Source organism: Sinocyclocheilus rhinocerous, unplaced genomic scaffold (assembly GCF_001515625.1).
Source record: "Sinocyclocheilus rhinocerous isolate Xijiao unplaced genomic scaffold, SAMN03320098_v1.1 scaffold306, whole genome shotgun sequence".
NCBI lineage: Eukaryota > Metazoa > Chordata > Actinopteri > Cypriniformes > Cyprinidae > Sinocyclocheilus > Sinocyclocheilus rhinocerous.
The window spans coordinates 1404409-1429514 of NW_015662161.1; the positions used below are offsets into that span (position 1 = coordinate 1404409).

General features: G+C 36.8%; 2 protein-coding genes across 6 annotated transcripts in view; one reads left to right on the forward strand and one right to left on the reverse strand.

Annotated features, from left to right (window-relative positions):
• LOC107727516 (guanylate kinase-like) overlaps nucleotides 1-5322 on the forward strand; it is a 9730-nt gene extending 4408 nt beyond the window's left edge. For 3 of the 5 annotated variants that reach the window (XM_016537392.1, XM_016537391.1, XM_016537393.1), the window contains exons 2-8: nucleotides 718-831; nucleotides 897-938; nucleotides 1722-1818; nucleotides 3273-3411; nucleotides 3482-3566; nucleotides 3654-3739; nucleotides 3955-5322. In XM_016537392.1, coding sequence (XP_016392878.1) covers nucleotides 718-831; nucleotides 897-938; nucleotides 1722-1818; nucleotides 3273-3411; nucleotides 3482-3566; nucleotides 3654-3739; nucleotides 3955-3990 — 599 coding nt within the window. In that variant the 3' untranslated portion in view covers nucleotides 3991-5322. The remainder of the gene's footprint in view (nucleotides 1-717; nucleotides 832-896; nucleotides 939-1721; nucleotides 1819-3272; nucleotides 3412-3481; nucleotides 3567-3653; nucleotides 3740-3954) is intronic. The other 2 variants (XR_001638369.1, XM_016537394.1) reach the window with 2 other exon arrangements.
• A 2483-nt stretch (nucleotides 5323-7805) lies between these two features.
• ipp (intracisternal A particle-promoted polypeptide) lies at nucleotides 7806-24281 on the reverse strand. The gene is made up of 10 exons (XM_016537429.1): nucleotides 24192-24281; nucleotides 22422-22796; nucleotides 20055-20266; nucleotides 18347-18566; nucleotides 14037-14192; nucleotides 13190-13357; nucleotides 11471-11608; nucleotides 11102-11224; nucleotides 9539-9759; nucleotides 7806-8308 (listed from the first exon to the last, which is right to left on the reverse strand). The coding sequence occupies exons 2-10, from the start codon at nucleotides 22756-22758 to the stop codon at nucleotides 8084-8086; spliced, it is 1800 nt and encodes a 599-aa protein (XP_016392915.1). The 5' UTR covers nucleotides 22759-22796; nucleotides 24192-24281; the 3' UTR covers nucleotides 7806-8083.
• Nucleotides 24282-25106: the final 825 nt, after the last annotated feature.

The window sequence follows — 25106 nt, forward strand, 5'->3', positions numbered from 1 at the left end:
GTGAGTGAGTGAGAGTGTGTGTGTGTGTGTGTGTTTGGATGGATCCTGGGGATCAAAAATATAGTAAAACATAATATAATATTGTGAAATATTATTACAATTTAAAAGATCTCTTTTCTATTTCAGTTTATTTTCAAATGTCAAATTTGCTGTTTTTATGATATTTTTGTGACATTCAGCATTCAAAAGTTTAGGCTAAGTAAGATTACAAAAATGTAATACTGTTATTCAGCAAAGATGCATTAAATTGAACAAAAAAAGTGACAGACACTATTTCTATTTCAAATAAATGCTGTTCTTTTGAACATTCCATTCATCAAAGAATTCTGAAAAAAAAAATATTTTTTTACTATTTAGCAGCAAAAACTGTTTTCAACATTGACAATAATAATAACCATTAATAATAATTGATTACCAATATTAATTGAGCAGTAAATTAGCATAGTAGAATGATTTCTGAAGGATCATATGAAACTGAAGAGTGGAGTAATGATGCTGAAAATTCAGTTTTGCGTTACAGGAATAAATAATATTTAAAAACATTATTTTACAATATTTAATGTATTTTTGATCAGAAAATGTAGCCTAGGTAAGCATAAGAGACTTCTTTCAAAAACAGATCAGTACTAAGTAAATAGTTTGATAAAGAAAAAAGTGACTTTATTCTGAAAGTGTGTTTTGTCTTGAGGTTTTCTCTCTGTGTCTGGTGTGGTTTAGCGATGGCTGGACCGAGGCCTGTGGTGATGAGCGGACCGTCTGGAGCTGGCAAAAGCACTCTGCTGAAGAAGCTGCTCAAGGAGTTTGATGGCGTATTTGGCTTCAGCGTTTCCCGTAAGTCACATACTGAAGTACAAATGCTGAAAAAGTAAAAATAATCAAGAATGATCTTTTACCAGATACGACGCGGAGCCCCCGTCCAGGAGAGGAGGACGGCAAAGGTTAGGCTTTTGATCTGCTACAGAAACACCGTTTTTCTGAAAATATCATTGCATTATCCTCACTGAACAAAACCCAGCAAGCATGACATGCTTTCACAACAATGACATACATTCATTACATAAACAGCTAGTTATTTGAGTGACTAGTCAAACAGAATCTCATCTTAAGGCCTGCTCACCACAAGACAAATGTTTGGTGGAAAAATTTGGTGCGATTAAACATTTTAATTTGAATGAACGGCAGTTTATGTGGCTTTTCAGGCCAAGTTGTTTGATAAAAAACCATAGCAAAATTTTTTTTTATAATATCTGTGGCTGTTTGACTTTTTTTCTTCTCTGTGACAAGCGGGTGTCAGAAACCGAAAGTTACGCAGTGCTGCCATTGTGTTTATGTAGATTAAGTATATTAATAAAAAAAAGAAATACAAATAGGGTATATCAACATTTTGATAAGAAAATGGCATATGATATATCTTTTCCATACCTTCCGCCTACTGTCAAAGTGTGAAATTGCATTTTCATTTATCCATCTGTTTTTTTTTGTTGTTGTTTTTTTCACATTGGTCTGAGACAAATGGAACGTGAAAATTAGTTTTTGAGCTGAACATTAGTGTTGGTGAGAGCAGACCTTGCAGTTTCTATACACATGATGAGCTAAAAATGGGGGGGGGCAAATACGTGCTTTATGAATTTGTGTTGTCCGTTTCTTGTCATTTCTATTGGTATTCTGGCTTATCAGTCAATGAGAGACCTATCTTCTGAAAAATTCCCCCTTTTTTTCAGATTATCATTACGTTACCAGGGAAGTGATGCAGGCAGACGTAGCTAAGGGTGAATTTCTCGAAAATGCAGAATTTTCAGGGAACATGTATGGAACAAGGTATAGTTCCCTTATTAAGAGTCTTGTTCGTATGTGAAGGTACATCGCTGATACTTTGATACTAATAGAATTTCCTAAAGGTTTTTGTGATAACTGAATGGTCTAGAACAGGAGTGTCCAATCCTGCAGAGTTTGATTCGCTGATCCAGCTGTGTTTGACTCTCTGGTGCCTGGTGTTTTTCAATGAAATGAAAGTAGTATATTTTAGTTTTTACTTTATTGTACTAAATTTTATTTATGGAATGGTTATGATCCATTTATTACCTGTTAACCACTTTTTGAGCGCAGACCTGAAAATTTCCAACTTAAACTGACGTAAATGTTTATTGCTTTGGAGCACAGACTTTGCTTTGGTCTCTTTTTAAAGAAGACACTTGGAAAATAGCTTCTGAAGTGAAAAAATATATACTGTATATATATCATATAATATGAAAAATGCACAAAACATTTACATTTTATCTGAAATATGTAACGTTTTACTCTCAAACTGTGTGAAAACCAAAGCCCTATATCGAAACGAGTTGTGTTCCAAATATGAGGTTGACATATAAAAAAAATGAGTTTTCAGTAAGATTTTGTTTGGGCGCAGTACCAAACGTTTCCACTAGATGAAATACGCTTCCAATTCGTTTCCAGTGTGGTCATTTTTGACCGCAAACCATACAAGTGTGGCAATTTAAAAAAAAAAATGTCAAGACCATTAAATCTTTTCGAATCATGTCCTTTACCAAGTTTCGTACAATTCCGATGAAGTAAACAATAAATAAATAAATATACATTTTCTGTCAGAAATGACCGAACAGCACCAGAGGGTTAATTAGGTTGGAGCTAAACATCTGTTAGTGATGGGAAGATTGGATTATTTTACTGACGTTCTCATTCATCAAAACAATTGTAGTCATCAAGCCATTCCATTCGTTTCCAGTGTGGTCATTTTTGACCGCAAACCATACAAGTGTGGCTATTTTTTAAAAAAAATTTCAAGACCATTTAATCTTTTCGAATCATGTCCTTTACCAAGTTTCGTACAATTCCGATGAAGTAAACAATAAATAAATAAATATACATTTTCTGTCAGAAATGACCGAACAGCACCAGAGGGTTAATTAGGTTGGAGCTAAACATCTGTTAGTGATGGGAAGATTGGATTATTTTACTGACGTTCTCATTCATCAAAACAATTGTAGTCATCAAGCCATTCAGTTGATTAGAGTGGCATTACATATTATATTTTCAACAGCCAATTTCTCCAAACACGTCCACCTATGCAATCTTGATCGTATTCCAAATGAGGAAATCATTATAATGCAGCCAAAGATATGAGGAACATGAATGATTACTTATCCTCCCTCGTTCATTTGTCTTGGAACAACCCATCACTACTCGTATTCAAACTAGAGAAATACTGTATATGCATGTAATTGTAACTAACATCATTTTTGCCCCGTTTACAGTAAAGCAGCTGTACAGGCCGTTCAGGCCAAAAATTTGATTTGCATTTTGGACATTGACATGCAGGGAGTGAAGAACATCAAGAGAACCGATCTCAACCCCATCTATGTGTCCATCCAGCCTCCGTCAATGGAAACCCTGGTGAGAAATCAGCCATCTTTTTGAATTATCCGTCTTTTTCACGTTTTAATCAAAAACTTCATTTCTTCAGGAAAAACGCTTAAGGGATAGAAAAACGGAATCTGAGGAAAGTCTACAGAAACGTTTACATGCAGCCAAAGTTGACATGGAAATAAGTAAGTGTCCGTTCCTGTGCTAATTATTTAGAATAAAATACTGCAGTAATTGTTTTCACATCTAACTGTTATATATCCATATTTCAGGTAAAGAGCCAGGTTTATTTGATGTGCTGATTATCAATGATGACCTTGACTTAGCGTATGGGAAATTAAAAGATGCTCTTCTTGAGGTAAGATTTTCCAGTCACTAGGGGCCAGATTTACTAAACATGGCAATCCCTTTAAAAAGCACCAATGCAATGTACCCCGCACATTACAAAAGATGCCCGTTCTACTGTTACATCCCTATTCATTATAACATCCCTCTAATGTCTTCCTCCTTTTATCTGTGATCTCTTTCTGTCATGTGAGAGTAAGCTCCTCGTGGTTTCTCTTCCTCAAACAGGAAATCCAGAAGGTCAGAGACACCAACAATTCGTAGACGAGAGCACACCTGCTAACCACAGCGACCTTCAAACCTCAACATTCCACCCAGGAAAGACTTTCTGAGGTTCAGTCGATACTCCCAACACTGCTGAACGTCAAACATTTATACATTACTATACGGTGCAGGCTAATATTATATATACTGAGTTTATTTCATGACCACGTACGTTACGTAATTCCTGGGCTAAAGATCAGAAACATGAAGCTTCAACCAAGAAACACTCTGAAAGTCCTTGTTTTTGAAAAGTTTGTTTTGATTTTTGATCAATGGAAGAGACATAGTACAGATTGTAGATTTTATATATCTATCTAGCACGTTCACTAATTTATTGGTTTTTTTTTCTATGCTGATATTTTATTATAACTCATTCTTTGCTGTTGCAAACACAACGCAGCTTTCCATTCGCAACATTTTAACATTCAGAGCTATTATCTGCACCTACGTGTTGCACCTGCTTTCACTCAGATATAATTGCATCTGAACGTCTGACAAGTCGAGGAAAGCCTGGTTTCTTAACTAATACCTAATTCTTAAATGATGGAAATGGTTGCGTCTCATCATGTTCCGCGTACACATTACATGCACGTTACTCCGAATCAGATTACGCTTTTGTAAATAAGGATATTTCACTTTAATATGTTTACCAGCTTTGAAAGTTTTATAGAGTTCAAAGCCGATGCAGGCTTTGTTTCAGACTCTGTTTTTAGCGCAAGGCAGCTTATAAACACAGCCACAAGTCTCTTTAGTAGGTTTAGGAGACATTATTGATGCTTTTAGTCTTACACAGCTGATCTTTAGTAGATCGTTCCAGCAGTTCTGATCTATTCCTGTTAATATTAAATGTGACCATCAAATAATACTGATACCAAAATAATACATCATTTTAAACTGAAATGATAGATTACATGCACAATTCATTTTACCTAAATTACACCATTATGTTTGTTACCGTTTGAAACATTTCTTATTATAATAAAAGTAACAAAACAATTTTTGTTCAACAAAACAAAATACTCAAAAATGTGAAATCGTGAGCTAAATGGTGGTTTCAGTCCACCTGGTATAATGTATAACAATAGTTTTACATGTATATAACATACAACAATAATAACAAAAGCAAGAGTTTTAAAATGGGCTCTTGTGTTTTTCTATTGAGCACACACACACGTTTATATTTGTTTCTCCCAACCTTCAAAGTACTGTATGTTACTCATTGTCCATTGAGTGTGAAAAATATGTAATATAATAACTTGTGATGTACAGACCTACAAATGAAAAATGAAGTTTATCAAAATGGAACAAAGGTTTTCCTAAAATGGCACAATTTTTAAAAAAAATCCGAAGAAGCCAAATGACCAGACACCAGCTTTTTCTGGCATGTAGAGCGACTTTGTGTATGTGGCGCATTTACAAGTTAACTTGTTTTGTGTTTTTATTTTTAAATATAGTTGTCATGCCATGGTTTGCTGTCTCTAGGGAATCTTAGAAAACTGCAGAACTCATGTCATTCCTTGGTGCATCTTAAACATTTCCTTGAAAGAAATCTGTCAAATGTTTGTGGTGTATGTGAAATCTGAGAAATTCCGTTAATGTCTCAAAACAATGTCTAAACCAAATGTCACCGTTTTCTTCTTTTTATTCTAGAACTATTTACATGTACCGTGCAAGTGTAATAAAACTGCACCATTACAGTGAAGTATGTGACTGTCTGATTAGTTATCAGTAGAAATATACATTATAATATCTTATTTGTGACCCTGGAGCACAAAAGCAGTCTTAAGTCGCTGGGGTATATTTGTAGCAATAGCCAAAAATACATTGTATGGGTCAAAATTATTGATTTTTCTTTAATGCCAAAAATCATTAGGATATTAAGTAAAGATCATGTTCCATGAAGATATTTTGTAAATTTCCTACTGTAAATATATCAAAACTTAATTTTTGATTAGTAATATGCATTGCTAAGAACTTCATTTGGACAACTTTAAAGGCCATTTTCTCAGTATTTTGATTTTTTTGCACCCTCAGATTCCAGATTTTCAAATAGTTGTATCTCTGCCAAATATTGTCCGATCCTAACATGTATATAGCCTATTGTATTTGATGATATTGATTTTATGTTAATAATAGTTAACCCTTGTTTAAATTTTTTTCATTTTGGCTGTGTTAGTGCAAACAACATACATTTTTACCAAAATGTGTATTTTTATATTTCACCCACATTTCCTTTCATAAATCTAATTCACACTAGTTAGTTAGATGTCCCAATGTCCCAATCGAAACCCATTAAAACTGCAATATTTAATCCAGGTAGCAATTCTGACAAAAAACACACACAAAATCTATTACTTTCCATATACTAAATGCTAAGCAGGAAAAAATATAAAAGTTAATGGATTATGTTTTGTCTGTGTACCCATGATTCACTGTAGATTAATATTCAGCCTGCTATTAAATACATCCGGTCACACTTTAGTTTTGGAACCAATTCTCACTATTAACTTTTGCCTCAATAAACTCCTAATTTGCTGCTTATTGATAGTAAGGTAGTTGTTAAATGTAGGTCTGGAGTAGGGTTAAGGGATCTAAAACATGATCATGCAGAATAAGTCACTGATAGGTGCTTTATTAGTATTAAACAGCCAATATTCTAGTAATATGCATGCTAATAAGCAACTACACTGAACAAAATTATAAACGCAACACTTTTGTTTTTGCCCCCATTTTTCATGTGCTGAACTCAAAGATCTAAGACTTTTTCTATGTACACAAAAGGCCTATTTCTCTCAAATATTGTTCACAAATCGGTCTAAATCTGTGTTAGTGAGCACTTCTCCTTTGCCAAGATAATCCATCCACCTCACAGGTGAGGCATATCAAGATGCTGATTAGACAGAATGATTATTGCACAGGTGTGCCTTAGGGTTAGGGTTAGGGCTAACCCTAAACAATAAAAGGCCACTCTAAAATGTGCAGTTTTACTGTATTGGGGGGTCCTCTGCACAAACTGTCAGAAACCGTCTCAGGGAAGCTCATCTGCATGCTCGTCGTCCTCATCGGGGTCTCGACCTGACTGCAGTTCGTCGTTGTAACCGACTTGAGTGGGTACAGTAAAACTGCACATTTTAGAGTGGCCTTTTATTGTGGCTAGCCTAAGGCACACCTGTGCAATAATCATGTTGTCTAATCAGCATCTTGATATGCCTCACCTGTGAGGTGGATGGATTATCTTGGCAAAGGAGAAGTGCTCACTAACACAGATTTAGACAGATTTGTGAACAATATTTGAGAGAAATAGGCCTTTTGTGTACATAGAAAAAGTCTTAGATCTTTGAGTTCAGCTCATGAAAAATGGGGGCAAAAACAAAAGTGTTGCGTTTATAATTTTGTTCAGTGTAGTTAATAGTGAAAACAGGATCCTAAACTAAAGTCCTTTAGGAATGTTTGGTTGCCATCGAGTCAGATACGGGAGTCAAAGTGGAGCGGCAAAACACAGTTTCTTTTTATTCCAGGAAATAGTCTCTATTAATGAAATATTAAAGCTCTCAGCTGAACAAATTCTAGTACTTGTATTAAATTCTAATATTTTTAACAACAACCAAGCATGTTTTCCACAAGCTTAAGATTGTGAGAAACAAACAGGTACAATACAAAAGTGCAAAATGTAACATAAAACATTGTGAAATGAGAGGCAAATGTGAAACAGGACTCAACAAAAGAAGCAAGTTGCTGGCTAATATTCACATCAGCAACACTGAGATGATGATGATGATGATGAAGACCAGCTATACATAATGAATGGTGTGCTGAACTGAGTGGCTTATTGAAGCAGGCTGTGAATCTTCTGGCTGATGGCTGGTTAGAAGTGCTGTTATACAAATGTTTTAATTGCTCATGATCTCACAGTGTCTCAAAACGAAGTCTAAAAAGACTCACCTTGACACTTACTTCCTAAACGAGCCTCACCAAACGCACAGGCTAACATATGAGACCGATCTCCGGTGGTCTTCTTCACTCATTTAAAAATGATAATAAATTAGACACTGTAAAACCAGTTTCATGTTGCTGGGTGTGAATATGTGGCCTATCAGAGCACAGCTACACCTCCATCACAGCGGCTGGTGATCATGTTACCGATCTCCGTCCACGTGTCCAGGTGGGGGTCGTAGATTTCGACCGAGTCGACAGTGACCGGCGCTGAAAAGTCCCGGCTAGAGGTCCGACCTCCCACCGCATACAACAAACCATTAACGGCTGCAACCGTTACCCCAGCACGCGGGACGGCCATCGACGCCACCTCCACCCACTTCTCCTGCAACAACAGAGCCATATGCATATGAGTCAAAACATTTGCATAAAGGGTTGCATTTTTGGTAATGTCAACAGCGTTGCATGTAGGGCTGCAACTAACTATTGTTTTGATCATTCTGTTGATTATTTCTTAAAAATCCAAATATTTGTTACAATTTAATAATTTAAATTTTAAAAAGTTTTAATTAATTATTACAAATGTTATTCTACATCCTGCCCAGTGCTGTCCTCCAAACAACGTGCAATTTGAAGTCTATAAAAACAAATATTGAATGTATCTGTGTAGGCTATGTATACATTATGCGCAAAAAAGGGTAAAATATATGACATTCTATAACAAAAACAAATGTTTGCTTACCATTTTAAAGCTGAAGTTAAAATCACTAAATTAAAAATCATAAAACAAAAGCACACACTAAACAAGGAACAAGCACTCATCTGAACAAAGTAATTCTATCAGATTTACGTCAATTAACTACTTTTAATTCCCTTTTCTATTGAAGCCCATTTCCGCCACAGGATAAAAAATTGTGAGTTTATTTCTCACAATTCTGTCTTTTTTTCTGAGAATTGCGACTTTATTTCTTGCAATTGCGAGTTTATAGGCTTTCTCGCAATTCGGACTTTATTTCTCGCAATTCTGAGTTTGCATCTTGCAATTCTAACGTTTTTCTCAGAACTGCGAGATATAAACATGATATTGCGATATTTTACAAAGTCACGATTATAAGAAAAAAACACTCGGAATTGCGAGATTTTTTTAAATCACAATTGCGATTTCATGACTTTCAATTGCAATATATAATCCTGCGATTCTAAAAAGAAAAGTCAGAATTGTAGATGTCAAATCGCAATTACGAGAATTGTGAGAGAAAAAGTCACAATTATTTTTTTTAAATTCTATGGCAGAAACAAGCTTCTATACTTTACTGTTACTGGTCTCATAAAAACACAATTCTTCGCGTTACATGTACAATTGTTTAATTTCTATCAAGAAATATTTTAGTAAAATGTATTAAGTCAGAATGATTGCATGCTCCGTCTGTTTGACGCACAGGACAAGCCGCATTAAATGATATGCTTATATGTTTGTTATTTCTGTAAAGTAACATGACCGGCAGATGTGCACAGTGCATAGACAAGATTAATCAATAATCAAATTCATCCGGTTATTTTCATTATTGATTAGTTGTTGCAGCCCTATATGGATCAGACTTTATGGGGTTCTAACCTCCTCCAGGCAGTACTTCTCCACTGTGTCCAATGATCCCAGAGCCTCATTCCAGCCTCCTACAGCGTAGATGCAGTTATTGAGGCTAGCTACACCCACGTACGCCCGTCGGGTCACCATGACCGGCAGGGCGCTCCAGCGGCGAGAGATGGGGTCGTAAACCTCAGCCGAGCGCAGCTCCGTACCCTCATCACTGATGCCACCAATCACATAGATGAAGCCTGGAACAGACGCACAACATACTGAAGACAAGGGCCTGCATACTTTCTTCATATTTCCACAGTGCACTAAAAGTATGCACTGGCTTGGTTACTGGTTAACGTTATTTTCCCTGCCAGAGTGCTACAGCGGTGGTGTATTTTTGTAGGCAGTGCTGGGTAGCAACCGATCACATAAAAAGATTCCACAAATTAGGTACTTGTAATTAGATTACATTTTAAAATGCTTGTAATCAGATTACAGTTACTTTTCTATAGATTACATGATTACGTATGCAGTAATTCATTATTTATTGATTCGCCTTAATCTTTATTCTCTCCCTAAAATTCTACACTTTGATGGTTGACTATTTTAAAAAGAGTTTTTAAAATGAAATCCGTTTAATTTGCTATTTTCGCTTTTCATCAACTCACAAACTACAGTTTGGTAAACCCTGGCATACTGTAATGTTTAATACATTTCATGATGTTTTGTAATTAGATTACATTTTAAAATGCTTGTAATCAGATTACAGTTACTTTTCTATAGATTGTAATCTAATTCTGTATAGTAATTCATTATTTATTGATTCGCCTTAATCTTTATTCTCTCCCTAAAATTCTACACTTTGATGGTTGACTATTTTAAAAAGAGTTTTTAAAATGAAATCCGTTTAATTTGCTATTTTCGCTTTTCATCAACTCACAAACTACAGTTTGGTAAACCCTGGCATACTGTAATGTTTAATACATTTCATGATGTTGATAAAGAATTGAATAGATTTTCTTATCAGTAATGTCAAAAGTAATCTAAAAGTAGTTAGAATACATTACCTAATATGTGTAATCCAATAGATTGTGTTACAAACTACAATTTCCGTCATGTAATCTGTAATCAGTAACTAACAGACTACAATTTGTAATCTACCCAGCACTGTTTGTTGGCCAAAACCCTGAAACGAGTTAACATTGTAGCACTTCCAGTGCCATCTTCATGAAGTCAGTGGATGGTTTTTTTGTGTGTTTTTGGTTAAATGCCTGAAATAAGGTGTGTAGTTAACACAAGCTTAAAAGATTTCATCATTTGCTTGAAATGCATGTTCAAGTCCAATGAATTAATCCTTCAAAAGACATTTATTAAAGGAATAGCTGACCCAAAAAAGAAAATGTTGTCATCATTTTCTCACCCTCACGTCAATCCGAATCTGTTTAAGTTTCTTTCTTATGTTGAACACAAAATATTTTTTTAAAGAAAGAAACTCATGCAGGTTTGGAACGACATGAGGGTGAGTAAATGATGACAAAATGTAATTTTTGGGTGAACTTTTCCTTTAACACGATTGGGTTTAACAAGGTACTTGCGTACCTTGCAGCTCACAGCAGCCAAAATAATATCGAGGAACAGCCATGCTCCCAATAACCTCCCATTTATTTTCTTCTGGGTCATATCGTTCCATGGTCTTCCCGATTTCTGAGCCAATCCAGCCACCTGAAACCATAACCATTTACATTCAAGCCAGACATTTTTATGCAATGCAACATTCATTGCCCTCAATGTGTACATTTTATCATTGCATGCATGCATTGCCAGGGAAAACATTACCTTGGCAGGAATGTTGCTAAAAGCGTTAACAAATCACAAGGTGTTACAGTGCGACTGAACAAAACCCTGAAGAGCGAAGCAGACTGACAGTGCCTAAACTCATCCTGCCGGAAAGCATCTAAATCTGCGTACCAAGTGCGTAAAGAGCTCCATGACAGGAACAAACTCCAACCCCACAGCGTGGATAGTTCAGAGACGCCACTGCCGCCCACTGCTTGGTCACTGGGTCGTACCGCTCCGTGCAGTCGAAAATCATGGAGTCCTTTTCTCCTGTGCAACACAAGACGGCTGTATGTTTATTATTTCCTCAATTGTAAGTCGTTTTGGATCTGCTAAATGAATAAATGTACTGTAAATGTAAATGCAGTGCAGCATTTGGGATCATTTAGTGCGTCCCAAATCAAAATATGTTGCAATGAGTTTTCCAGATAGTCTGCTATTTCCGGTGGAAATTTGAAGTGCACACTAATATTGCCCAAAACCCACTGCGCACTGGATGAAGATTTGATTTGATTAGAACAACAAACATGAATTAAAAAGTGTCAAAAAACTGAAGCATGGTGGATGTGCAATGGCTAAGTAGAAAGGTTTCGAAATAATTAGTAGTTTCTTGCACAGAGCAATTGTTTTGCTTCACAAGACCCAAATATATCGTCAGGAGCCACAGGGATTCATTTTGTGTTGCCTATATATGCTTTCTTTGACTCTCAAAGTGATGGTAGCCGTTGACTTGCATTTTATTAACTCTTTTCCCGCCACACATCTTCTGAAAGAGTACTGAATATCTGTATCAAAACAAGGCGAAGAAGCAGAAAGCAGTGGTCGCGTATGTAAGCAGATTCATATGTAAAATAACGCCAACATCACACATTAAACAGCATATCAAAACTGCCTAATGTTACCAAATTAAATGTGATCCTGGAGCACAAAACCAGAATTAAGCCGCTGAGGTATATTTGTAGCAATAGCCAACAATGCATTGTATGGGTCAAAATTATCAATTTTTATGCAAAAATCATTAGGATATTAAGTATAAATCATGTTCCATGAAGATATGCCGTAAATTTCCTACCGTAAATATACCAAAACTTGATTTTTGATTAGTAATATGCATTGCTAAGAACTTCATTTGGACAACTTTAAAGGTGATTTTCTCAATATTTAGATTTTTTTGCACCCTCACATTCCAGATTTTCAAATAGTTGTGTATCAGCCAAATATTGTCCTATCCTAACAAACCATACATCAATGTAAAGCTTATTTATTCATCTTTCAGATTATGTATAAATCTCAATAAAAAAAATAATTGACCCTTATGACTGGTTTTGTGGTCCAGGGTCACATATGTCGATCCAGGAAGTGGTTTAGGTCCGTGCAAGCTTTGGATGTATGTTTTGATAATCGTTCTGAATCTGATCTTGATTTTCTCAGATTTTTGTTCAAAATGTTGTTTTTTTTCATGAAACTTACCAACGGAGGCTCTGTTCTTTGTTTTGGCATCTTGCATGTTCATACAACTAAATATTCTGGGGGCCATTAAACTTTTGTGAAAATGATCAAAAACGCTGGCGGGGAAAGAGTTAATGACCAAGGACCATGGTTTCAGCTAAAAATCTTCTAAGAAAACGTCACCTACATCTTGGATGGCCGAGGGTGAGTGAATTAACAGCAAATTTACATTTTTAGGTGAAATATCCCTTTAAGTCTGCAGGTTTTTTTTTTTTATCCACTTTCTCAAGAATAAATTAGAAGTAATACTGATATTACTAGAAGTACAGATGTTTGCATGGGTCCTAATATTGATATGTGGCAACACTACAGAAAATACACAAAAAAAAAACACACACTTACCCCCCACTACATATATCATGCCTTCCAGGACGGCCACCCCGAGTCCACTGCGGGCCTGATGCAGGGAAGACACGGTGGTCCAGTACTGACTGAACGAATCAAAGCGCTCAACACAACTCAAAGCCCGACTGTCACTCCATCGGCCGCCCTGCAGACGAGTGTAACCGCCTGAGAGACAGAAGAAAGACGTTGAATTGGACAAACGATTAAAGGGATAGTTCACCCAAAAATGAAAATCCTGTCATTAATTACTCACCCTCATGCCGTTCCAAACCCGCAAGACCTCCGTTCATCTTCAGAACACAAATTAAGATATTTCTGATGAAATCCGAGAGCTCTCTGGCCCTCCCATAGACATACACATATACGCGGATACACTGTTTACGTTGTTTATGCTTTGATCTGAACATAAACAACGTATCCGCGTACATACGTTGCATACATTGTTTACGTATGTGATACTCTCCAAAATGGTGCTATAGGGTGATGCAGAGGAAGCGAATTGTTGAATAAAGTCATTATTTTTGTTTTCTTTGCGCACAAAAAGTATTCTCGTAGCTTCATAAAATTAAGGTTGAACCACTGATGTCACATGGATTATTTTAACGATCTCCTTGCTATGTTTCTGAGCCTTGATCGTGGTAGTTACCTTGCTGTCTATGGGAGGGTCAGAGAGCTCTCAGAATGCATCAAAAATATCTTAATTTGTGTTCCGAAGATGAACGAAGGTCTTACGGGTTTGGAACGGCATGAGGGTGAGTAATTAATGACAGAATTTTCATTTTTGGGTGAACTATCCCTTTAAGATGAGTATCACATCTGCACGCTCGCGGAAGAGTTCCCGTACCAATGGCGTAGAGGTACTTGCGGGCTTTTCTCCGGGGCCGGGCCTTGGCCGTCTGCAGAAGGCTGAAAGGTTTGCTCTCTTTAGGGGACTTGTTGACTTCAGTGTACTCTCTCAGAAGGGTTTGCAATGCAACTCGCAAACTGAAGTCAGAAATACCTGCAGGAGAATGTCTCGTTACCAATGTGTACACAAAAACAAACATCATAAAACAGATCATTCCAGCTCTAAACTACGATTAGATGAGCCACATTGTAAAATATACAAGATATGTGCACCTAGACATACATTCAAATCTATATGAATACATCAAGCTGCTTACCAAACATAAACAGTCTGATTGTGCTAATGCACTTAAAGTCAGAGCTGAGGAGGTTAGACTAAAAAAAAATCATCTACAATAGTGTAATTAGATTACTGTACTAATTACTAAAAAGTATTGCATTACTTATTACTAATTACTTTCTAAATCCCATATCAAACTCGACAAGACAAGGATAGACATTAAACTGCTCTTTTAATTCTTTCAAATAAATAACATAAAATTGCATAAATTTTACTTGAACTGACTAAAGTTTTTAAAGAGAAAAAGTTACATTAAAATTAGATGTTAGATTGTTAAATTGTAATGTTAAATCCACTACTGTTTTATACAATAATGTTTTGTAGTCTATACAGTATTTATGCAATTTGCAAATGTGTAATTAAATTCCAGAAAAAATTAAGAGTAATCCCTTACTTTACTTTTTCAAGGGACAAGTAATTAAATTACATTAATTAGTTACTTAGTAATGCATTATACCCAACACTGTATACAGTTTATATAACCTTAAAAACCGTTTCGTTTTGCATTATTTTTAAAGGGGTCATCGGATGCAAAATTCACTTTTACATGTTGTTTGAACATAAATGTGTGTTGGCAGTGTGTGTACACAACCACCCTATAATGATAAAAATCCACCCAGTGCTTTTTTAAAATCCTGATAAATCATAACCCCTTTCTCATATCAAGCCGTTTACAGATTCTTGGCAGAATGACGTAGTATTGCACAAGCCCCTCCCACGATTGTTGATCGACACTAGTGTTTTACCCTAGACCCGCCCTGAGTAGCAGAGGAAGACAAGAATGTCTCCTAAGTGATTGTGGTGTTTTGTTGTTGGATGTAATAATAAACATAGCAGTCGTCATTTATTTCTGACATCTGAGCCGCTGAAGACGCAGTGGATTACGTTTGTTTTTGAAGGGAATGCGCCCCCGATCTGCCTAAATGCGTTTATGTTCATGCGAATCATTCGTGATCCAGCTTCACTTACTTTTTTTTATGAATCTTTGCAAATCGCCCTTTCCTAATAATGTGCTAGTTTGCAAGTTCCGTGATGAATGCAGCTGAAGTTAAGAGTCTCTCAGAGAGCGGCTCGGAAGAGAGGGGCGGGGTCAGCAGAGCTCATTAGCATTTAAAGCAACATGCAACAAAACGGCTCGCTGTGAACAGAGCTGATTTTGACAGGGTAAAAAGTGTGTTGTTTTACACTACCATTGAGAAATTTTAACCAAAGTCCGTTATAGACTTTTCATTAAGACCCTAAAGAATCATATCAACTTGTGGAAAATGGGCATCCGATGACCCCTTTAATAAATTTTTATTTGAAACTTTTTTCTTTTTCTGATTTTTATGATCATAAATTATCTTGTAACGCATTTTGAATAACCATTGTGTAAGAATTTATAGTTTAACATAACCTGCATTGCCTATATTATTTGACAGAAGAATATTTTTTCAGATTATTTTTAATAATGAATGTAATCATTTATTGATCAATGCAGTTTGCCAAAAATCAACACTTCAAACAGCAGAGCCAAAACAAAAAACAGAAAACCTTTATTGTAGCTTGTCAAACACTAAAATATGATATAAATGAGACCTTATGAAATGTAAGACTCAAAGTTTACTCGAAATTGAAGATTTGTTTTCAGAATCATCCAAGGAAATTTTTTTTTTTTTTAATTGTTAAAGAAAGTCTTTTTTATGAATGTATACTGTATATTTTAACATAAATTGCGATGCCTATATTATTTGACAAAAGAATATTTTATTAATTTTTTTTGCTCTTAAATCCTCTTAAAATGCCTCTGTAACATTTATGTAAATTATAACCTTGTCAGACTATGTGAAAGTTTCTTCCAATTATGTCCATCTAATCAGAGGATACAAACATGAGTCCTGAGTGGTGAGGAGCACTAAAGTGAAACACAGCATCTCTCTCACCCTCGATGTACTTGTAGAGTCTCTGTGGAGACAGCAGCGGGAAGCGCACCGGTTCCAGAACTTCCACCACATGCTTCTTCCTGTGCGGCACGTCGTGGTGCAGCCAGTCCATAGCAGCCGTGAACACCTGATACTCGTCTTCGATCCTGAGCTCCTCACTGCGGAGCAGCTTCACCAGCTGATCTTTAGACAAGCTTGAGAACTCTTCTGAGGCGCACACCTGACTCCAGACACAGGATGCAGAGGTTTTCAAAACCACAAAATACTGACAGTCGTGAAGGCTAAATATTTGGAGCCCTACAAAAATCACTGTAGAGCAAAAGTGGGCAATACTCATAATAGTGATAAGTCATTTATCTTGGTGCCTGCCCGGAGTAACCTGCCGTTAAAAATCCTTCTGTTGTGTTGGTCAGTTTGACCTGCATTCGATTTTCAAAGTGCTTGACACACTGGTTTAACTATTATTTTCTTTTTTAAATATTATGTTTTTGGGGTTTTTTTCTCAATTATGGTCACGAATGTGCATGCAAAGTTTCAACACATAGGTTTGTTTTGGAAAGGCTGTACGAATTTTGTTTACATCAATTGTGTTTGGGGTCAAATTGCAATTCGCCAAAAATCAACGCTTTGTAAAACAGCAAAGAGTCAGGTAAAAAACTGAAAACCTTTACTGCAGCTCGTCAGACACTGAAATACAAGTGCTGTCTAAAAAATATACAGCCATGTAATATGTAAAATACAGACATTTATCGAAGAAGATACAAGACACAAGAAGCATTGTGCGTAGGACAATGACGCCTCAGTCCCCTTCAAAGGTGATTTTAGTTTTGGGAAAAGTCAGAAGTCGCAAGGCATCAAATTTTGAGCTGTAGGGGGCCATCTGAGCACCAGCTGCCCACAGCTGCTGCCGTTTTCATCGTTTAGCATTTCTCATATTACATGGCTGGAATCTGGATACTTTCCGGACAGCCCTCGTATGATATATATATGAGAATTTATGAAATTTAAGACTGAAATGTAAGGCTAATGTTGCTAAAGCTACTTCTGTTTTCACTGATGCTGCCTTCACGTGCTACCAGAATGATTGTAAATAGGAATGTGGTAGTTAAAAAATTGCATATGAAAGCAATGTCGACCGCTTGAATTTGTCGAGCTCATAATCACATGTGGGACTTCTAAAGTTTGTGACAGCAGCTAAGGCACCATGAGACCAGCTGTCGTTATTTTATCGCGCCGTGCTCCTCGTCTGTGTAATTCATAAACAATCATTTATTATGCACATCATTTATTATGACTTTTAAACCGAGTATGTTTTCTGTAAAGATAACAGGCTTGTGCTAATAGTGGAATGTCATTAAGACCCTAAAGAATCATATCAACTTGTGGAAAATGGGCATCCGATGACCCCTTTAATAAATTTTTATTTGAAACTTTTTTCTTTTTCTGATTTTTATGATCATAAATTATCTTGTAACGCATTTTGAATAACCATTGTGTAAGAATTTATAGTTTAACATAACCTGCATTGCCTATATTATTTGACAGAAGAATATTTTTTCAGATTATTTTTAATAATGAATGTAATCATTTATTGATCAATGCAGTTTGCCAAAAATCAACACTTCAAACAGCAGAGCCAAAACAAAAAACAGAAAACCTTTATTGTAGCTTGTCAAACACTAAAATATGATATAAATGAGACCTTATGAAATGTAAGACTCAAAGTTTACTCGAAATTGAAGATTTGTTTTCAGAATCATCCAAGGAAATTTTTTTTTTTTTTAATTGTTAAAGAAAGTCTTTTTTATGAATGTATACTGTATATTTTAACATAAATTGCGATGCCTATATTATTTGACAAAAGAATATTTTATTAATTTTTTTTGCTCTTAAATCCTCTTAAAATGCCTCTGTAACATTTATGTAAATTATAACCTTGTCAGACTATGTGAAAGTTTCTTCCAATTATGTCCATCTAATCAGAGGATACAAACATGAGTCCTGAGTGGTGAGGAGCACTAAAGTGAAACACAGCATCTCTCTCACCCTCGATGTACTTGTAGAGTCTCTGTGGAGACAGCAGCGGGAAGCGCACCGGTTCCAGAACTTCCACCACATGCTTCTTCCTGTGCGGCACGTCGTGGTGCAGCCAGTCCATAGCAGCCGTGAACACCTGATACTCGTCTTCGATCCTGAGCTCCTCACTGCGGAGCAGCTTCACCAGCTGATCTTTAGACAAGCTTGAGAACTCTTCTGAGGCGCACACCTGACTCCAGACACAGGATGCAGACGTTTTCAAAACCACAAAATACTGACAGTCGTGAAGGCTAAATATTTGGAGCCCTACAAAAATCACTGTAGAGCAAAAGTGGGCAATACTCATAATAGTGATAAGTCATTTATCTTGGTGCCTGCCCGGAGTAACCTGCCGTTAAAAATCCTTCTGTTGTGTTGGTCAGTTTGACCTGCATTCGATTTTCAAAGTGCTTGACACACTGGTTTAACTATTATTTTCTTTTTTAAATATTATGTTTTTGGGGTTTTTTTCTCAATTATGGTCACGAATGTGCATGCAAAGTTTCAACACATAGGTTTGTTTTGGAAAGGCTGTACGAATTTTGTTTACATCAATTGTGTTTGGGGTCAAATTGCAATTCGCCAAAAATCAACGCTTTGTAAAACAGCAAAGAGTCAGGTAAAAAACTGTAAACCTTTACTGCAGCTCGTCAGACACTGAAATACAAGTGCTGTCTAAAAAATATACAGCCATGTAATATGTAAAATACAGACATTTATCGAAGAAGATACAAGACACAAGAAGCATTGTGCGTAGGACAATGACGCCTCAGTCCCCTTCAAAGGTGATTTTAGTTTTGGGAAAAGTCAGAAGTCGCAAGGCATCAAATTTTGAGCTGTAGGGGGCCATCTGAGCACCAGCTGCCCACAGCTGCTGCCGTTTTCATCGTTTAGCATTTCTCATATTACATGGCTGGAATCTGGATACTTTCCGGACAGCCCTCGTATGATATATATATGAGAATTTATGAAATTTAAGACTGAAATGTAAGGCTAATGTTGCTAAAGCTACTTCTGTTTTCACTGATGCTGCCTTCACGTGCTACCAGAATGATTGTAAATAGGAATGTGGTAGTTAAAAAATTGCATATGAAAGCAATGTCGACCGCTTGAATTTGTCGAGCTCATAATCACATGTGGGACTTCTAAAGTTTGTGACAGCAGCTAAGGCACCATGAGACCAGCTGTCGTTATTTTATCGCGCCGTGCTCCTCGTCTGTGTAATTCATAAACAATCATTTATTATGCACATCATTTATTATGACTTTTAAACCGAGTATGTTTTCTGTAAAGATAACAGGCTTGTGCTAATAGTGGAATGTTTATTTGTATGCCAGAGCTTGAGCTCTTGAAGCTCCGCCCTCTTCTGAAAAGCAGCAGCTCATTTGCATTTAAAGGGACACACACAAAAACGGCGCATTTTGGCTCAAACCCTAAAAGTGCCCATTTTAACAAGCTACGAAAAATTATCAGTGGTGTATTTTGAGCTAAAACTTCACATATACACTCACCTAATAGGTCACCTTTAAGTTATGAAACTTGCAGGATGTTTTAATGGTACAAAGGCCTCTTATATGTCAAAAGATCAACGCATGACACATTTAAATCCATGAATCAGGGTTAAAAGAAACAAAAACTCAATGCTGAGAATATTTGAAACGGAAAACTGTGAACCCACCTCTAGAAAGTGGACATGGATGTAGTCTTCAGTGAACTGTAGCAGCTCCATACAGGCGATCTGCTCCAAAAAGCGATAGATCCCCACACAGTTGGATGGGTCCATATGAGCCCGCAGGAATTCTCCACATATATCCACCACCTCACTCAACTGCAGCATGTCTGCAGCCACCATCAGCTCCTGCACAGTGTCCACCGTCACGTCAATAGAGCCTGTCAGGAGCAAAAGAAGAGCGTTTTAATATGTTTGCCATTCATACACTGGGAAGAGTTTGGGAAATGTGGAGCTTTTACATTACACTCATATACACACTGCAAAAAAGGTTTATCTTACTTAGTATTTTTGTCTTGTTTCTAGTCAAAATATCTAAAAATTCTTAAATTAAGATGCATTTACTAGATAAGCAAAACGACAAGATATTTAGTCTTGTTTCCAGAGGGGGAAAAAACTGAATTACGAGCATTTTGCTTAAAATAAGTCAAATGTTCTGCCAGTGGGTTAAGTAAAATACTCTTGTTTGTACTCTGCTTAATAGCCCGAGACAAAAGAGCACATCTCAAAGTCTCTATTATATTCTGGTCTCTCAAGTAACTCAATGTAAATAGTCAAATGCCAGCACACCTCTCCTCAAGAAGTTGGATGATTTGAGGTATTGTTCACATAACTGGTAGAGTTACACCTCGACGTTTAAAACGTCTTGTTAGAGGTTTGTTCATTTGAGCAATATTAAAGGAATAGTTCACCCAAAAATGAAAATTTGGTGAAGATTTACTCACCCTCAGGCTATCCAAGATATAGATGAGTTTGTTTCTTCAACAGAGCATTGCATCACTTGCTCACCACCAATGGATGCTCTGCAGTGAATGGGTGCCGTCAGAACGAGAGTCCAAACAGCTGATAAAAGCATCACAATAATACACAAGACTCCAGTCCATCAGTTAACATCTTGTGAAGTGAAAAGCTGTGTGTTCATTAAGATGCTTTTAACTTCAAACTGTTGCTTACAGCTAAAATACAAGTCCATAATCCATAATAACGCTTCCTCCAGTGAAAAAGTCATCTGGTCTGAATCAGAAGAGAAATCTGCACAGATCAAGCTAGCACCATTTACAATTATGTTGCGCTATTACGGATTACAGACAACAGTTCAAATGTCTTAAATGGGTCCTATTATGCTCTTTTACAAAGTCTTGATTTTGTTTTGGGGGTGTACTAGAACAGGCTCTCATACTTGGTTGTTCGAAAAACACATTATTTTTCACATATTTTACATTATTACAACACCTCTCTCCCCAGTCTGGCATGAACGGCTCGAATACTCGCCACCGTCGCCTTGCCCGCTTTACCTGTGGTGATCCCCGGTCACCCCCACGATAGGGGAGGACCCCTCCACCGGGAAAAGCCTCCACCCCTGCCCAGGCTGTCACATATCCTCCACAGTTCCACCATTCCCCCTGGAGCGGTTGCGTGCACAGACCTGGCTACAAGTCCATAATCCATAATAACGCTTCCTCCAGTGAAAAAGTCATCTGGTCTGAATCAGAAGAGAAATCTGCACAGATCAAGCTAGCACCATTTACAATTATGTTGCGCTATTACGGATTACAGACAACAGTTCAAATGTCTTAAATGGGTCCTATTATGCTCTTTTACAAAGTCTTGATTTTGTTTTGGGGGTGTACTAGAACAGGCTCTCATACTTGGTTGTTCGAAAAACACATTATTTTTCACATATTTTACATTATTACAACACCTCTCTCCCCAGTCTGGCATGAACGGCTCGAATGTTAACTGATGGACTGGAGTCGTGTGGATTATTGTGATGTTGTTATCAGCTGTTTGGACTCTCATTCTGACGGCACCCATTCACTGCAGAGCATCCATTGCTGAGACACTGATGCAATGCTACATTTCTACAAATCTGATGAAGAAACAAACTCATCTACATCTTGAATTTTTGGGTGAACTATTCCTTTAATAGTGATGCTGACCATTATCAAGCACCACTAATTAACTTCCCACAGGTAACTTTTAACTCCAAGGCACTCGAAAGGTTTGTGAAAAATAAAAAGTCTTTATAATAAAACGGAGCGTTCCGGTCCTTGATTCTGATTGGTTGAGCCGCGTTCGAAGCTGTTGTAAATTTCACATGGCTTTACATTAAAAACAACTCGACATATTTGTGATTTTTTTTTATGTAAATCCATGTGAGAATAAAGACTTTTGAGTGCCTTGGAGTTCAAAGTTTTTGATGAATTAAGAAATCCCGCATCCAAAGAGCACCGATTTATGGGCTGTATACCCCAGTAGCATTTTTTTTTGCATGTTTCTGATTGATGGACAAACACATGTATGACACCAGCATACCAGTGTAAATAAATTCTAGGAGAATTTCAAAGACGTCAGCTTCCACTCCAACAATGCGAACCTCCTCCTCATGGGCTTCGCTCATAGCTCCAGAGAACAGAGCAGCGAAGTACGGGCCGCTGGCAGCCAGCACCAGCTTATGGACCCCGAACACCCTTCCGCCTACCAGCAGTCGCACATCGCAGAAGTCAGACTGCAGGCGCATTTTGTTCATCTGAGCTAGCAGGAGCCCAGCGTGTCTGTCTGAGGAGAAAATCCCACGATCGCTTGCTGCCCCGGCCTCAGCTCCCGCCGCGGAGCACCGAGGGTGCGACAGAGATGGACCAGCGGAGGACATGATGATTCCAGCTGGACACCACAACAATGCTCTTTTACCTAACACACACACACACACACACAGAAACATTTAATACTTCTAAAAATGCACTTACTACAGCGAGGCCATCCATTCACAGCCGACCTGACCTGAGAAGGCCTATTTAATTGCAATTCAGTTCCAAAATTAGAACCGAGATAGCAAACAAGCAGAATTCCGATGCAAATTAGTATTTAAGGAAGCGAGTTTATTTAAAATGTTACATTTGACTGCATATTATAAATTATCTCTCTTGTTTGTGAAGTATGCTGGAAGAAAATTTAATTGCACAAAATTATTATCATCAAAATGTAAAATCTATTTTTAACCCCCAAAATGGAACATAAAGATATAACCATATAATCAACACATTCAAATGTATGTCAAGATTTGCATTTCTGATTAAAACGTTTACATAACCCTTGCAAATTATGCAAGATTTTAACAAAATAATAGGGTCATAAACATTTCATGTTATTTTTTATTTAGTACTGTCCTGAATAAATCTTTTTCACATGACGTCAAGACAAAATAAAAACTGAATTTACACAAATTAACTAGTTCAAAAGTTTACATACCCTTGATTCTTAATGTGTGTTGTTGTTGTTACCTGGATGATCAGTGACTGTTTTTTGTTTTGTTTTTTTTTATTCTGATGGTCCAACTGTTCTTCAGAAAATATTCCAGCTCCTGCACATTCTTTAGTTTTGCAGCATCCTCTGCATATTTAAACCATTTTCAACAGTAACTGTATGATTTTGAGATCCATCCTTTCACATTGAGGACAACAGGGACTCATACACAACTAATACAAAAGGTGCATTAAAAGCCGGGGGTGTAAACTTTTAAACAGGACGATGATATGTAACGTACATTTTTATTATTTTCTTTAAACTTTTTTTTTTTTTTCAATTATATACTGCCCTTGTAAGATTGTAAGATTGTTGTTTCCCAGAGAGAAAAAATCTGCAAGGGGTATGTATATAAACGTACGAGCAGAATTGTATTTGCATAAAATTACATACAGAAATGTGGTGGACATTTTGTAATGTTGTATAGCTAAATCTGATGGCTGTAATGGTGTTTAACGAAGAAACCGGTGACCTGTTGTGGTTTGGGCTGGGCTGCTGCTGCTGTAAATAGATCACGGGAACAACCTGTCGAACCTGCAACCTTTCCGTTTCCAGCCCAGGCGTTTAACCACTAAGCCACACCTCAGATAAAGACAGTTAGCATCTCTTGTATGGACTGCGATGGCTCCATGTTCCTGTGACAGCAGCTTGACAAAACACAGCCCAGTTCAAACCACAACAAACCATCCACACGGGATGCTCAAACTGCAACACATGCGAAAACCAAAAGCCTAGTTCAACGTGCAAAACAGACACGAGCGCAGTGCGATTTAGCCTACTTACATTTTCATTTGGTTGTTTTCTCTTGTGCATTTATCCAAATGATCAGGGACTTCCGCATGGGCATCGAGTTTTCCCTCATCGACATTTCAGTCTGACAGACCTGACTAATCGATAAACGACCATGAACGTAAATGTTCAGCTCGCTGAGTAGATTTAAAGGGGTCATATGAAGATTTTTTAAAGATCATTATTTTGTGTATTTGGGTGTAACAAATATGTTGACATGCTTTAATGTTCAAAAAACACATTATTTTTCTCTTTGCAACTTGAGGGATCTTATCTATGCACAATCAGCTTGTAACACTCCAAAGAGAAAGGAAAACTTGAAATCGCATCATATGACCCCTTTAAATTTAAAATGAAATATTCAAGTGACATGGAAAAACATATAGATAAGATGATAGGAAACTATAAAATAAAGTATTGAATAAATGTAATGCGATGTAGCCTACTGTATGTCGCGGCGGCCCTAAAAACAATAGCCTAACAATGATAAGATTTTTAGAGCCTAAAGGAGTGCATTTGGCTATAATACGGAACAAAAAATACATATATTTAAACATGCTCCAAGAAATTCAAATGGAGGTTTAGTAGGAGCTGCAGTTAATATTCAAAAGTTAAAGATCTCAAAAAAAAGTGAAATAGAGGTGGTAGCAACTGAAATATGTCATTAATAATAATAAATAACTGATAATAAAGCAAAAATGTTACAAAAATGGCAACATCATTGGAATAATGAATAGTCAATACAAGAAAAAGGCTATATGAATAGGGCGTACAAGTTTAAAAAGCATTTATTTATTATCCAACAGGGTTGTGTGAATGGTGTGGACAGAATAACACAGTAAAACGAGTGATTTCCCGCTGAATTATGTTGAAGAAAGAGAAATATCATTGTAGGAAATGAAGAAGATA

What these genes read in the sequence shown, in the direction of transcription:
- ipp (XM_016537429.1), bottom strand. Translation starts at nt 22,758, where the DNA reads ATGTCCTCCGCTGGTCCATCTCTGTCGCACCCTCGGTGCTCCGCGGCG. An exon ending in CCTAGAATTTATTTACACTG is followed by an intron (nt 20,267 to 22,421) that starts GTATGCTGGTGT and finishes TGCTCCTGACAG; the next exon opens with GCTCTATTGACGTGACGGTG. An exon ending in CATGATATATGTAGTGGGGG is followed by an intron (nt 11,609 to 13,189) that starts GTAAGTGTGTGT and finishes TGTGTTGCACAG; the next exon opens with GAGAAAAGGACTCCATGATT.